Here is a 12,365-nt window from a genome sequence, read left to right on the forward strand (position 1 = left end):
ACAGGATTTCACAGGCTGTTAATTTAGCTTCACAGATCAGTCCCACACAGCAAGTCCCAGTTGAAACAAAGTAGGGTTTCAAAACCCCAAAACAAGAACAAACAAACAAAAAGCAAAGACCTGCTCAATGACATAAGGCCTGTCACCAGCTCTCCACTTAGCATCCTGAGCCCTGGGTTGGGGCTGTGACCTCAGATCACGGTTAGCTCTCTTCACAGTCAGTTGCGTGTTCTAAATGTCAGTCAGTGGCCAACAGACAGGCGCAGACACTGTCTTTGGAAGGATCCCTTTTCTAGACTTTTAAGAGCCAGTGGATGGGTCAGCCTGCCTAGACTTGCCGACTTTCTTCTGTGTTTTGTCTTCAGAAGTCTGAGGCGGCTGGTTGTGCCTGCTGTGCTGGAGTGTGGCTACGGATAAGACTTGGCCCACCTGCTCTGTCTTTGTACACTGCAGCCTCTGTTTTTTTGTCCCTGTGGCTGTGCAGGCAGCAAAGCAGAATCTTGGGTAGAGCACGGCTGGGCACAGGCTCGTTCAAAACGCGCTGCCTAGTGCTTCTACAGGAGGAGTTTACTCTCTTTTGTAGTCTCACTTCCTTGTTAAAAGTAAGAAAGACACGCTTTCAGAGTACAGGAGGCCCCATACAAGCTGTGTGTGCATTTGTATGTTTGTGTTCATCTACAGATAAAGACGTTAACCTAAGCCTGTACTCTGCCACTGAGTCACACCCAAGCCCCAGTGTCTGTTTATTGAGTACCACATTCCTGTGTGATGGAAGATACAGAGTTGATGAGTTGGGAAAGGTGAGGAATTGGCACCCCCAGTGGTGGGAGTGCAAAAGGCACAATCTCTGTGGAGGGCCATTTGGCAGTCTTGATAATAATTAAGATATGCTGGGGCTGGAGAGATGACTCAGAGGTTAAGAGCACTGGCTGTTCTTCCAAAGGTCCTGAGTTCAATTCCCAGCAACCACATGATGGCTCACAACCACCTATACTGAGATCCAGTGCCCTCTTCTGGCCTGCAGGCACACATAATAAATAAATTAATCTTAAAAAAAAAAAAAAAAAAGATATGCTGGGTAAGTGTGGAAACGTGTCTACAGTCCAACACTTACAGGGGCGGCCTCTCAGGAGGTCAAGGTCATCCTCGGCTACATTATAAGATTGTGGCTATCCTGGGCTATATTATATAAGATTTTTAAAGCAGGAAGGTGTGGTGTGGTGGCACATGCCTCTAATCTCAGCACGAAGGGAGGCAGAAAACCCCCTAAAAAGACAGCACGGAAAAGATTGACTTGAAAAGATTCATTTGAACATCAAACTTCCTTAGTCAGCTCAGATGCTCAGGCCCCATTGCTGTGTCACCTGTGTTGGGTAGACAACCAGAGGGCAGACCGCCAAGTGTTGGTTTCCATATATGTGCGTGCGTGCGTGCGTGCGTGTGTGTGTGTGTGTGTGTGTGTGTGTGTGTGTGTGTGTGTGTGTGTACACGTGATTGTATGCATCATGTGCTTGTACTTCCCCCAGAAGCCAGAAGCGCCTGTTGGATCCTCTGGAGCTAGAGTTAACAGTTGTGAGCCACCTATATGGATGCTGAGAACTGAACCTGGGTCTTCTGGAAAAGCAATGAGTGCCCTTATCCACCGAGCCATCTCTCCATATCACATTTTTGCCTGTTTTTGTATGCCTAGCAAGTTGCCATGATGCCTGAGCATGTGGAAAATACATCCCTCGTCAGAATCAGAAGTTCATGGCTGGAGTCCTAGCTCTGTTGGTTGCTGAACAAGTGATTTGAGAGATGTTGCCCCTCCCCCCAAAGCTTCCGTGTGCTCATTAAACAGTGAAGATGAGCTGGGCATGGTGGCGCATGCCTGGAATCCCAGCACTTGGGGAGACAGAGGCAGGTGGATCTCTCTGAGTTGGAGGCCAGTCTCGTTTACAAATGCAGGCCAGGACAACCAGGACTGCAAGAGAAACCCTGTCTGAAAAAAAGCCCCCCCCCCCAAAATAACCATGGGCTTCCCCACTCACACGGGAAGATTTCAGTTAGCCTTAGGGGCTGGAGAGGTGGTTAAGGGAGACTGCTGCACACCTATGGGGACCTGAGTGTGGAGTCCAGCACTCACTTAACAATCTGGCAAGGTCTGTGCATGTCTGTAACCCCAGTGTCTTGGAGTCTCAGCAGAGCTTGCTGGCTGCTAGCCTGTCCAAAAATCATGAACCCCAGCATTCAGGAAGAAACCTGCTTCAAAGTGGTAAGGACACCATCCTCTGACCTCCACTGGCATGCGTTGGCACATGCACCCACACACAAAAACACATGAAAAGGTTTTTTTTTAAACAAAAACATGCTGGTTTGTGACTCCTCATGCCTTTAATCCCAGCCCTCGGGAGGCAGAGAAAGGGTGGATCCCTGAGTTGGAGGCCAGCCTGGTCTACTGAGTGAGTTGCGGGACACCTAGAGAACACTGTCTTGAACACAAACAACCAAACAACCCACCCCCCAAAACCAAACCAAACAAAAAGCTTATTGAAAAGGCATAATGAAGTAGAGGTGCACTCCTCTCCCTCCCCCATCTCTCTCCCCCTCCCTCCCTCCCCCATCTCTCTCCCCCTCCCTCCCCCATCTCTCTCCCCCTCCCTCCCTCCCCCATCTCTCTCCCCCCCCTCCCTCCCCCATCTCTCTCCCCCCCCCTCCCTCCCCCATCTCTCTCTCCCTCCCTCCCTCCCCCATTTCTCTCCCCCTCCCTCCCTCCCCCATCTCTCTCCCCCTCCCTCCCTTCCCCCAGCTTGGTAGAAATGATAGGACAGAGAAGTAGAGATGGTTTTACAGTTCTTTGCCCTCCACCCCTAGGCAAGTTACCTCACCCTCTTTGCAAAATAAGAGGACGTGTCTAGGTGACTCTGGCAGCCCTTGTGGTGGTAGCATGCCATGAGTGTGTGGAATAAACAGTGGTTCCCATGTGATCTGAGTCACAAGTACCAAAAAGTCCAGATGGAAGGAGGAAGTCTCCGGGGATGAGAATTTTCCTTGAGCTAGAGAATTGGAGCCCTTTTTTGGTGAGTGTGTTGTGTGTGTGTTGTGTATGTGTGTGTGGGGGGGGAGCTGCTGCACACACAATTGAGAACAAGAAAAATACTGGCACTGTCAAGCAGGAAGACCAAGAACACAGGGTTGGAGCTGGTTTGACTTTTGTGTGCTCTTCATTGAGTGAGTTAATAGCTTTTTGGTTTTGTGTTGTTTTTGAGCCAGCCTTGCTCTGGCCCAAGTTCTTGCCTCAAACTCATGAGCGTCCTTTCTGCAGCCTCCTGAGCACTGTGATTACAGGTGTGTGTACCAGGCCTGACTCAGACGGGGAATGCAGACTTTACCCTCCCCCCTCTCCCAGCACTCAGGAGGCACAGACAAGTGGATCTTGACTTCGAGGACATCCAGGGCTACACAGAAAAACTGTCTGGGGGTGGAGATCATACTTTTTAAAAGCTCACAATTTTAAAAACTTAGAAAAAGGAAAAACTTTTAAAGTGTTCTTTGTGGTCTAAATATAATTCAGTACCTTATATTGATATCTCAAATCCCTCGGCACCACTGCCATCTACACAGCCATGTTGTCTGAAGATCCAGGGTCTTGCCTGCCTGCAACAGCCCTTATCCATCTCTCCAGTCTAGGTGGACTGTCTTGATTGTCGTTATTTTTAGCTAATTGTTAAGTTGTTAGACCTGGAAATGACGTTGAAGATTAAACTGGATAGTTTGGCTTGGGGACCCTAAAAGAGTATGAAGGAGTCTGAAGTGTTTAGAAGCATTTGAGACCTCCGTTCCTCGGTCTACGGACTTTGTTTCCACTCAGGTGAAGTAGGTCAAGAAGATGGAACCAGTGTCCCTGAAGGTCCTTTTGGTGATGACGTGTGTATGTCATTCTGACAGGAACTGAAGAGCCCTCAAGTGCTCTCTCTGCATAGCTCGCTCCTTCAGAATCAGACACCTGTATCCTAACGATTGCTTGTCACATGGAGATACTCTCCTGACAGTAGTGGTAACGCCTAACCCTGTCCTGCTCTAACACAACCATCTAACTCTTACACACCAAGTGTGTAACTCTTACACACCAAGTGTGAGGCTTCCCTTGGAGAAGTCAGAGCCAGTAGGTTCCACAGCAGGTGGGGTTACCCACTGTTTAGAAAGAAACTAAATGTCCTTGGTGATTTCATTGTGGCCACATTACAGCTATGCCTCCGGAGAAAGTCTGGTTCTGGCTGCCTTCGCTTTCCAGTTTTGCACTGTCTTGCATCATGCGTTGCAGGTTATGGACAGCGTAATGGGTTTCCAGTAAGCTGGCCGGATCGAATTTCTTAGATTGAGTGAGTCATTGCTAAGAACCTTGCGTGAGAGCAGGAAGCAGCCCATGGAAGTTTCTGCCCTTGCTAACCTGCCAAATTGGGGAAGCAGACCACTTTCTAGCCTAAACAGAGCGGACAATGTTTCCACAGCCTTGAGAGTGGCACATTGGTGGTCTAGGCTTTAACCGTGCGAACTTCCTTGTTCTCTGTATGATTTTGGAGTTTTCATTTCTTTCTTTCTTTTTCTTTTTCTTCCCCCCCCCCCCCCCTTTTTGGTTTTTCCAGACAGGGTGTCTCTGTGTAGTCTTGGCTATCCTAGACTTGCTTTGTAGACCAGGCTGGCCTTGAACTCACATCAGTGTGCTTGCTTCTACCTCTCAGAGTGCTGGTATTAAAGGTGTGCGCCACCCCACGCTTGGCCCGAATTTGGGAGTTTTGGTTTGGTTTGGTTTTGGTTTTCTGGGGGTGTTTGTTTGTTTGTTCGAGATAGGGTTTCTCTGTGTAACAGCCCTGGCTGTACTGGACTCACTTGGTAGTCCAGGCTGGCCTTGAACTCACAGAGATCCACCTGCTTCTGCTTCCCGAGTACTGGGATTAAAGGTATGCACCACTGTGCCCAGCCCGCTTTTGGGAGTTTTTATGTGGTGGAAATCTCTAGTTACTGACTAGTGAGGGAGGATTTCTGTAGGAGGAAATCTTGGGTTAGTTCGTGTTGAGTGTTAGAAGTCTGCCAAGTATAAATGAGTTGCTTACCCGGGTCTTTCTAATGCTGCAGTGGTCACAGACATTAACAGCAGTGTTTGTACTTGATTTAGGTGGCTGTAGGGTCCTCTTTGACTCCTCAACCTCTGTTCTGTGTTTTATCTATTCTGTATATTTTAATCGCCTTTCTCACAGAACTAGCACAATTAAGAGTTACAAAATTAATCCACTAAAATCAAAGTGCTTGGCATGGGGCCTACTCTCATGATGGGTGGGCCTCTCTTCTGCCACCTCTGGAATTTTTGTTGGAAAACAGTTGGCATTGCATTGTCTACCAGGTAATGCAGTGTGGGACAGGAGCCTTGGAGACATGAATGAGTACATATTTAGAAATACATCAGCCGGAAGTAAGGTAGATTTTTTAAGACACATCTGCCTGGAGTCATTTTGCTTTGTTTATTAAGCATTATGACCACAGAGTAGAACCTTGTTAATGAAGGTTGCCTGCGCTGTTTACCCAATTCTTTTTGGTTTTTCGAGACAGGGTTTCTTGTTTACCCAATTCTTAGGGTTCAGGCCTGGCCCTCATTGCATTTATAGTTTCTGATAGCTCCCATCTAGATGCCTTTTGGGCTGGAGAACGTGAGTCATGCTCTCCATTTGGTTTTATTCAAAAGTATTTAGAAATTGTCTTTTTTGGGGGGGGTGGAGGGTGGGGATGACTAAACCAGATTTATCTTCTAGGTGAATAATATATTCACCTGGCCACCAGGTGAGGTATATGACAGGACAATTTAACAAGTGTTTCTCACTCCAGGAGTTCTAGTAATTAATATTTGCATGAAGCACAGAGAAGCATTCCAAAGACTTTTGGAACATGTGTATTTCAATATGTGTGTATACTTGTGTGTACCCCAGCATTTGGGAGGTTATATTTCCTTTTTCATTCATTCATTCTTTCTTTTCTTTTTCTTTCTTTTTTTGTTTTGTCTGTTTGTTTGTTTTTTGTTTTTCGAGACAGGGTTTCTCTGTGTAGCCTTGGCTGTACAAAATGGCTTTTGTTGACCAGGCTGGCCTCGAACTCACTGAGATCCAGCTGCCTCTGCTTCTGCAGACATGCGCCATCGTAGCTGGCTTCAAAGTCTCCATTTACCTGTGTGGAGTGGCGTGAGTTGGTTATCCAGCTGTGGCATTCCATGAAACCTGTGGTGGACTGTCCAGACAGCAAAGATTATTACACATTTCCAGTAGAACTTTTTCTTAGCCCAGATGGCTACTTAACATGAATTGTCCAACATTTTGTTTCTTACTGTCTCTTGTGTAAGCTAAGTTTGTAGCAGAATTTGGAACACACTCAGGAATCAGTAAAGCACAAAAATTTGAGACAGTAAGTGACAGGCAGCGTTTGCCCCTCACCCCAGCACTTGTGTCACCCGTGGGCGGCTTTTCCAGTCTAAGGAAATGCCTGTTGGAATGCTGCGCTGTTCCCTGTCCTTTTCCATCCCCAGACTTCCCTTCTGGGGGACCCGCAGGGTGGAGGTCTGGCAGCTAGCTGCTCTTCAAAGCTTAGCCTCTGAGCCTTTTAGTTCTCCTTAGGCACTTCCCTTCTGCTGTGTGCTGTCGTGTTCTCACTTGTTACCGGCTCCACCCTAGTGTTTCCTCTTAGATGAGAGTTAGGCTTCACAGAGCAGTGGGTCAGGGACTGGTCTTTGTGGTATAAGTCATGCGCCAGTCACAGGGCTCCCTACAGGAAATGCTCGGTGCTTTGGTCATTACAGAAAATAGCTTTTGTCCAGTGTAATGCTTTGAATGGTTCATACAGGTCATGGTGGCACAGGACGATTGTTGTGAGCTTGAGACCATCTTGGGCTACAGTATGAAATCTTGTCTTCAGATGGAAAAACTTCAGATTTCAGACATTTTCTTTTTGAAACATGTAGAAATCTAAAACAGCAAAGCATGTTAGGCACAAGGAGAAACTCACCGCTGCTGCCTTTTGATGAGGATGGGCATCTAGGCCTGTGACCATATCACTCTGAACATGGCCAGTCTGTTTTGACAGTTAGCAGGATCAGCCATGGCTTGTACTCTGATGGGAGAATGTATGGTATTTGGGGACTCAAAAGTAGAAAAGTTGCTCAAAATTCAGCTTGTTTTTACTTTTTATTTCTTACTTATTTTTTGGTTTTTGTTTTTGTTTTTGCAGACAGGGTTTCTCTGTGTAGCCTTGGCTGTCCTAGAATTCACTCTGTAGACCAGGCTGGCCTCGAACTCACAAAGATCCGCCTGCCTCTGCCTCCTGACTGCTGGGATTAAAGGAGTGTGACACCACACCCATCTCGCCAGCTAGTTTTTTTAAACCAGGGTTTTTTTTCTTTCTTTCTTTCTTTCTTTCTTTTTTTCCCACACTTTGTAACACAAGTGCAGAGAACTTCTGGAACTCTTTGAAGTCTGTGGGTGCCACTGTGATCACACTGAGTGTTCTCTGACCCACTGGTATCAGGTACCAGACAGGTATCGATGGCATATGCCTTCATCGAGAGATGAAGACAAAAAATCAGGTCAAGGCCGTGTTCTGATTTGCTTTTGACTATGTCTCAAATCCTTTAAAAAACAGAGACAACAAAACTACATGCTAACCTGTCTCAAGGAAGGACCTAGATAGAAACTTTGTCATGGCATCATCCCTGATTTTGGAAGAATTACTCTGTTCGGTTTGTCCCTGTGTTATGGTAGAGTCCACAGTTCCATTGTTACTCATTGGCCTGGAGTTTGGTCTTGGTTTCATCGGGTCGCCTATCAGTGTGACCATTTGTAACACTTGCTTATTTTATACTTATAAAGAAATTTGTCTCATTTTGGAGCCATCTATGATGAGGTAGGAGAGCAATTAACACCCTCTGAAATTTTGAAGCATTGTCATTTAGCAGAAACAAGATAACATAATTGTAGTAAAGTCAATGCTTGACATGATCGAAACTGGTCATTTTAGAGTCAGTTCCATTAGAAATTGTCCTCCGATCCTTAAGGGCTGGGTCCTAGGGATGCTGAGAAAGTCAGACGTGTGAGCAGGTGGCCCACCAGAATTTATTTCAGCCCATGTTTGTACAGAATTGGAACTGGTGGTTTGGTGGTGGCAGCGGCGGTGGTGGTGATGGTGATGGCTGTGGTGGTGGTGATGGCTGTGGTGGTGGTGGTGGCTGTGGTGGTGGTGATGGCTGTGGTGGTGGTGATGGCTGTGGTGGTGATGGCTGTGGTGGTGGTGGCTGTGGTGGTGGTGGTGGCTGTGGTGGTGGTGATGGCTGTGGTGGTGGTGATGGCTGTGGTGGTGATGGCTGTGGTGGTGGTGGTGGCTGTGGTGGTGATGGCTGTGGTGATGGCTGTGGTGGTGATGGCTGTGGTGGTGGTGATGGCTGTGGTGGTGGTACTGTTACTGCTACATCTTGGCACTGGAGGAGGAGGGCTGATTGTTCAGGGTCCACATGGGCTATATGATCCCCTGTTTCAAAAGACACAAACTTGCCCAGGTGGTACTGCTGTACCCCTTTAATCCCAGCACAGGCAGAGGCGGGGTGGTCTCTGTGAATTTGAGGACAGCCTGGGGCCACACAGAGGAACTCAAAACAAACAAACTGAATATTGGTTGGTTGGTTGGGGTTTTTGTTTGTTTTGGGTTTTGTTTTTGTTTTTGTTTTTCCAGACAGGGTTTGGTTGGCCTGCCTCTGCCTCCCGAGTGCTGGAATTAAAGGCGTGCACCACCACACCTGGCTGGTTGGTTTGGTGTTTTAAGACAGGGTTTCTCTGTGTAACCTTGGCTGTCCTGGAACTTGCTCTATAAATCAGGCTGCCCTCAAACTCATATTCCACCTCTCTCTGCCCTGCTCTGGGATGTCTTTTTTTTTTTTTTTTTTTTAAATAGTGTATTTGATTTGCATTGGTGTTTTGTCTGCATGTATATCTGTGAGAGGGTGTCAGATCCTCTGGAACTGGAATAATGACAGTTGTGAACTGCCATGTGGATGCTGGGACTCCCAACAGGGGGTCCTCTGAAAGAGCAGCAGGTGCTTTTAACCTATGAGCCATGTCTCTAGCCTCAGTTTATTGTTTTCAATATAAGTGATCTATAAATGGAAAATAACTTAAACTTCCTATGTTTTTAGATTTTCCCAAAACTGCTTTGGGGCTGGAGAAAAGGCTCCAGTGGCAAGTATGGTGACACATGCCTTAATCCAAGCCCTTGGCAGGTGGAGCAGGACTGTCTGGGCTACCGAGTGAGGCATTATCTCAGAATAGTAATGCTAATTAAAGTGAAACCTTGGCCTCGCTTTGTAAGATTTTCCCATGTCTTAAATTTGATATCTTCAGGCTCTGGAACAGTGATTGTGTTTTAGGGACAGTTTTAGGATTTGAGGGGTCTGGGTCAGGGGTGCGCCAAGCTTAGCATACACTCGCTGCCTTTATCCTTTGAAGGGTTAGGTAGTCCTCTTTACTGATTTGTTCTTGCCCTAGACACTAACACTTAGTAGCAAGTCAGTTTCTCTCTGTAAACAAGGTATTTGCTGGACACATCAAAGCCCAGTCTTCTCTCAGAGATGAATGGCTCATTGTTTTTGCTATAATTTCTATTGTAAAGGGGTGTGGGTTTTTTTTTTTTTTTTTAAGATTTATTTATGTATACAGTGCTGTGCCTACATGCTAGAAGAGGGCACCAGATCTCATTATAGATGGTTGTGAGCTACCATGAGGTTGCTGGGACTTGAACTCAGGACCTTTGGAAGAGCAGACAGGGCTCTTAACCTCTAAGCTGTCTCTCCAGCCCCAGGATTTTTTTTTTTTTTTTAAAGCACACTAGTGTGAAATGTGCATAAGTTTGTGTATTTCTGTTATTACTCAGTCATTACTGATCCAAACTGTGATTAGACTGGGTGGCTATAGATAGACACTGTTGCTTTTAAGAAATAGATTGAGAGAGAAGGGAGTCTTTAAGCTGCAGAGGCACTAACAATGGACACCCAGAAAGATGTTCAACCCCCAAGGCAGCAGCCAATGATATGTACTTGGGGAGAGTGTCACACCAAAAAGGAAATAATAAAATCCAGGCATCCAATCAGACGCAGAGAATGTGGATACAGAATAATGTACAAGAAAAGGACTAAGAGACTGGTGGTTTTTGATGCTCGATGAAGTGGGAATTTAGGAATGTTCGTGCATTTGCCCCGTTGATGTTTATCTTCGTTGTATAGCTTTTCACTTAGCTTACTTAATGAATACAACTGTATACATAGGGTTTCATTTTAGAAATGCAATTGTATTTTTAATACTTTGTATAAAGGAAATTTCAGTTCAACATAACTTCTAATTTATTGTTCTTGTAATCTTACACACAATGAAGATTAAAATTGTTTCCCAAACCAAAAAAAAAAAAAAAAAAGAAATAGATTGAGTGAATGGCATTAACAGCATTCCTGTGGATTTTAGACCTGTATTCCCATAGTGTGTGTTCTCCCCCATCAATGATGACATGCAGTGAATTAACCCGCGTGGACCATCTTAACCATGTTTTCCCCTTCCTTTTCTGTTTTAAACATAGGACATGGATTTGATTGACATTCTTTGGAGGCAAGACATAGATCTTGGGGTCAGTCGAGAAGTGTTTGACTTTAGTCAGCGCCAGAAGGACTGTGAGCTGGAAAAACAGAAGAAACTAGAAAAGGAGAGGCAGGAGCAGCTCCAGAAGGAACAGGAGAAGGCCTTTTTCGCTCAGTTACAACTGGATGAAGAGACAGGAGAGTTCCTCCCAATTCAGTCAGCCCAGCACATTCAGACCGACACCAGTGGATCTGCTAGCTACTCCCAGGTATGCTTAGTTCTGGGGAAAGACTATAGTGGGATTTGAGGGAAAATGGACTGAGAAAGCAGACCACCTGTGCCTGGGCTCTTGGTCTGCCATCTATTTACCATGTCTTTTGTGACCAAGTTACATTACCCCAGCTTAGCTTCCTGATGAGGTCAATACCTGAGTGAGCTCTGGAGGGGATCCTTGTGCTGCTCAGGACACAGGTCGCATTGTGAGTTCCACTGTGGGTAGGGAAAGGAGTTGGCGCCACTAAGCGTGTTGTGGCAGGCATGACTCTACTTGGATGAGTAACTGGTTTAACTTAACCGTGGGAATACTATGATTCCCATGTCATATGTTGATGAACAACTAAAGCCTAAAAGGGTTAAATCATTTGCCCAGGTCACTCAAAACTTAGGGGAGGCTGTTGCCTAGCACAAAGCCCTGGGTTCAGTCCCAGCACTGTTTGTTTAAAAGCGGAAGGACAGCCAGGCACCTTTAATCCCAGCACTTGGGAGGCAGAGGCAGACGGATCACTGTGAGTTCTAGGCCAGCCTGGTCTACAAAGTGAGTCCAGGACAGCCAAGGCTCAAAAAACAAAACAAAACCAAAAAAAGACATAAGTAAATAAAATAAAAGGGGAAGGGGACTGATATTTGAACCCAAGTGATCTGGTTTGAATTTGTGCAAGAAACTGAGTTCTGAGGGCTGGTGAGATGGCTCAGAGGACTCAGGTTCAAATTCCAGCACCCACCTGACAGCTCACAACTGTCTGTAACTCTAAGATCTGACACTCTCACATAGACATACATGCTGGCAAAACACCAATGCACATAAAATAAAGGTAAATAAAGATAAAAAAAAATAAACTTTTAAAAAAGAAAGAAATTGAGTAGTGAAGTGAGCTCATTGGTTATTGTGAACAATTTTTAGTGCCAGTCCTGACTCCTGGGCTTAGAACACTAATGAATGGTCTTCCTTTCCAGGTTGCCTACATTCCCAAACCAGATGCCTTGTACTTTGAAGACTGCATGCAGCTTTTGGCAGAGACATTCCCATTTGTAGATGACCATGAGGTATAATGTTTGCTTAACAGCAAAACTCCCTTATCTGGTTTTAGTCTCTTTAATGTGTCACTAATTAAGAGAATAAAAGAAAATTAGAGAAGGAAAATTTTAATCAAAGAAATTCTTTGTCAAGTAAACTGTACATGTAGCTATACAATAAACCTATCCATAATACTAACCCACAAGCCCATTTTACTGTACAGCTAGAAACATGAGTCAGAACAATTTTCTATGGGAAATGGATTTAGGTAAATAAAGTATATTGACTCGTAAAGAGCAACTATTAGCCAGTACTTCTGTTAACAGTCTTAATTTGTTGTTTGAAGCACTGTGCTAAATAGTATACAGACAAACTAAGGCCTAATGAATGTTTCTCTCCAGTTTAAAGTCTAACCTTACGTACATAGGATGAAATAACCT

The 12,365-nt window shown here is 45.4% G+C and overlaps 3 protein-coding genes across 7 annotated transcripts in view; 2 read left to right on the top strand and 1 right to left on the bottom strand.

Moving 5' to 3' along the window:
- Hnrnpa3 (heterogeneous nuclear ribonucleoprotein A3) overlaps positions 1-12,365 on the bottom strand; it is a 397,554-nt gene that overhangs the window by 364,983 nt on the left and 20,206 nt on the right. The gene's annotated exons all lie outside the window — the stretch shown is intronic.
- Nfe2l2 (NFE2 like bZIP transcription factor 2) overlaps positions 1-12,365 on the top strand; it is a 30,761-nt gene that overhangs the window by 15,425 nt on the left and 2,971 nt on the right. For all 3 annotated transcript variants that reach the window (XM_051166148.1, XM_051166149.1, XM_051166150.1), the window contains exons 2-3: positions 10,633-10,899; positions 11,865-11,954. In XM_051166148.1, the coding sequence (XP_051022105.1) occupies positions 10,633-10,899; positions 11,865-11,954 (357 nt within the window). The remainder of the gene's footprint in view (positions 1-10,632; positions 10,900-11,864; positions 11,955-12,365) is intronic.
- On the top strand, positions 10,047-10,452 carry LOC127206869 (DNA-directed RNA polymerases I, II, and III subunit RPABC4-like). The gene has a single exon (XM_051166161.1). The coding sequence runs from the start codon at positions 10,047-10,049 to the stop codon at positions 10,224-10,226; it is 180 nt and encodes a 59-aa protein (XP_051022118.1). The 3' UTR covers positions 10,227-10,452.

This window comes from Acomys russatus, chromosome 24 (assembly GCF_903995435.1).
Source record: "Acomys russatus chromosome 24, mAcoRus1.1, whole genome shotgun sequence".
NCBI lineage: Eukaryota > Metazoa > Chordata > Mammalia > Rodentia > Muridae > Acomys > Acomys russatus.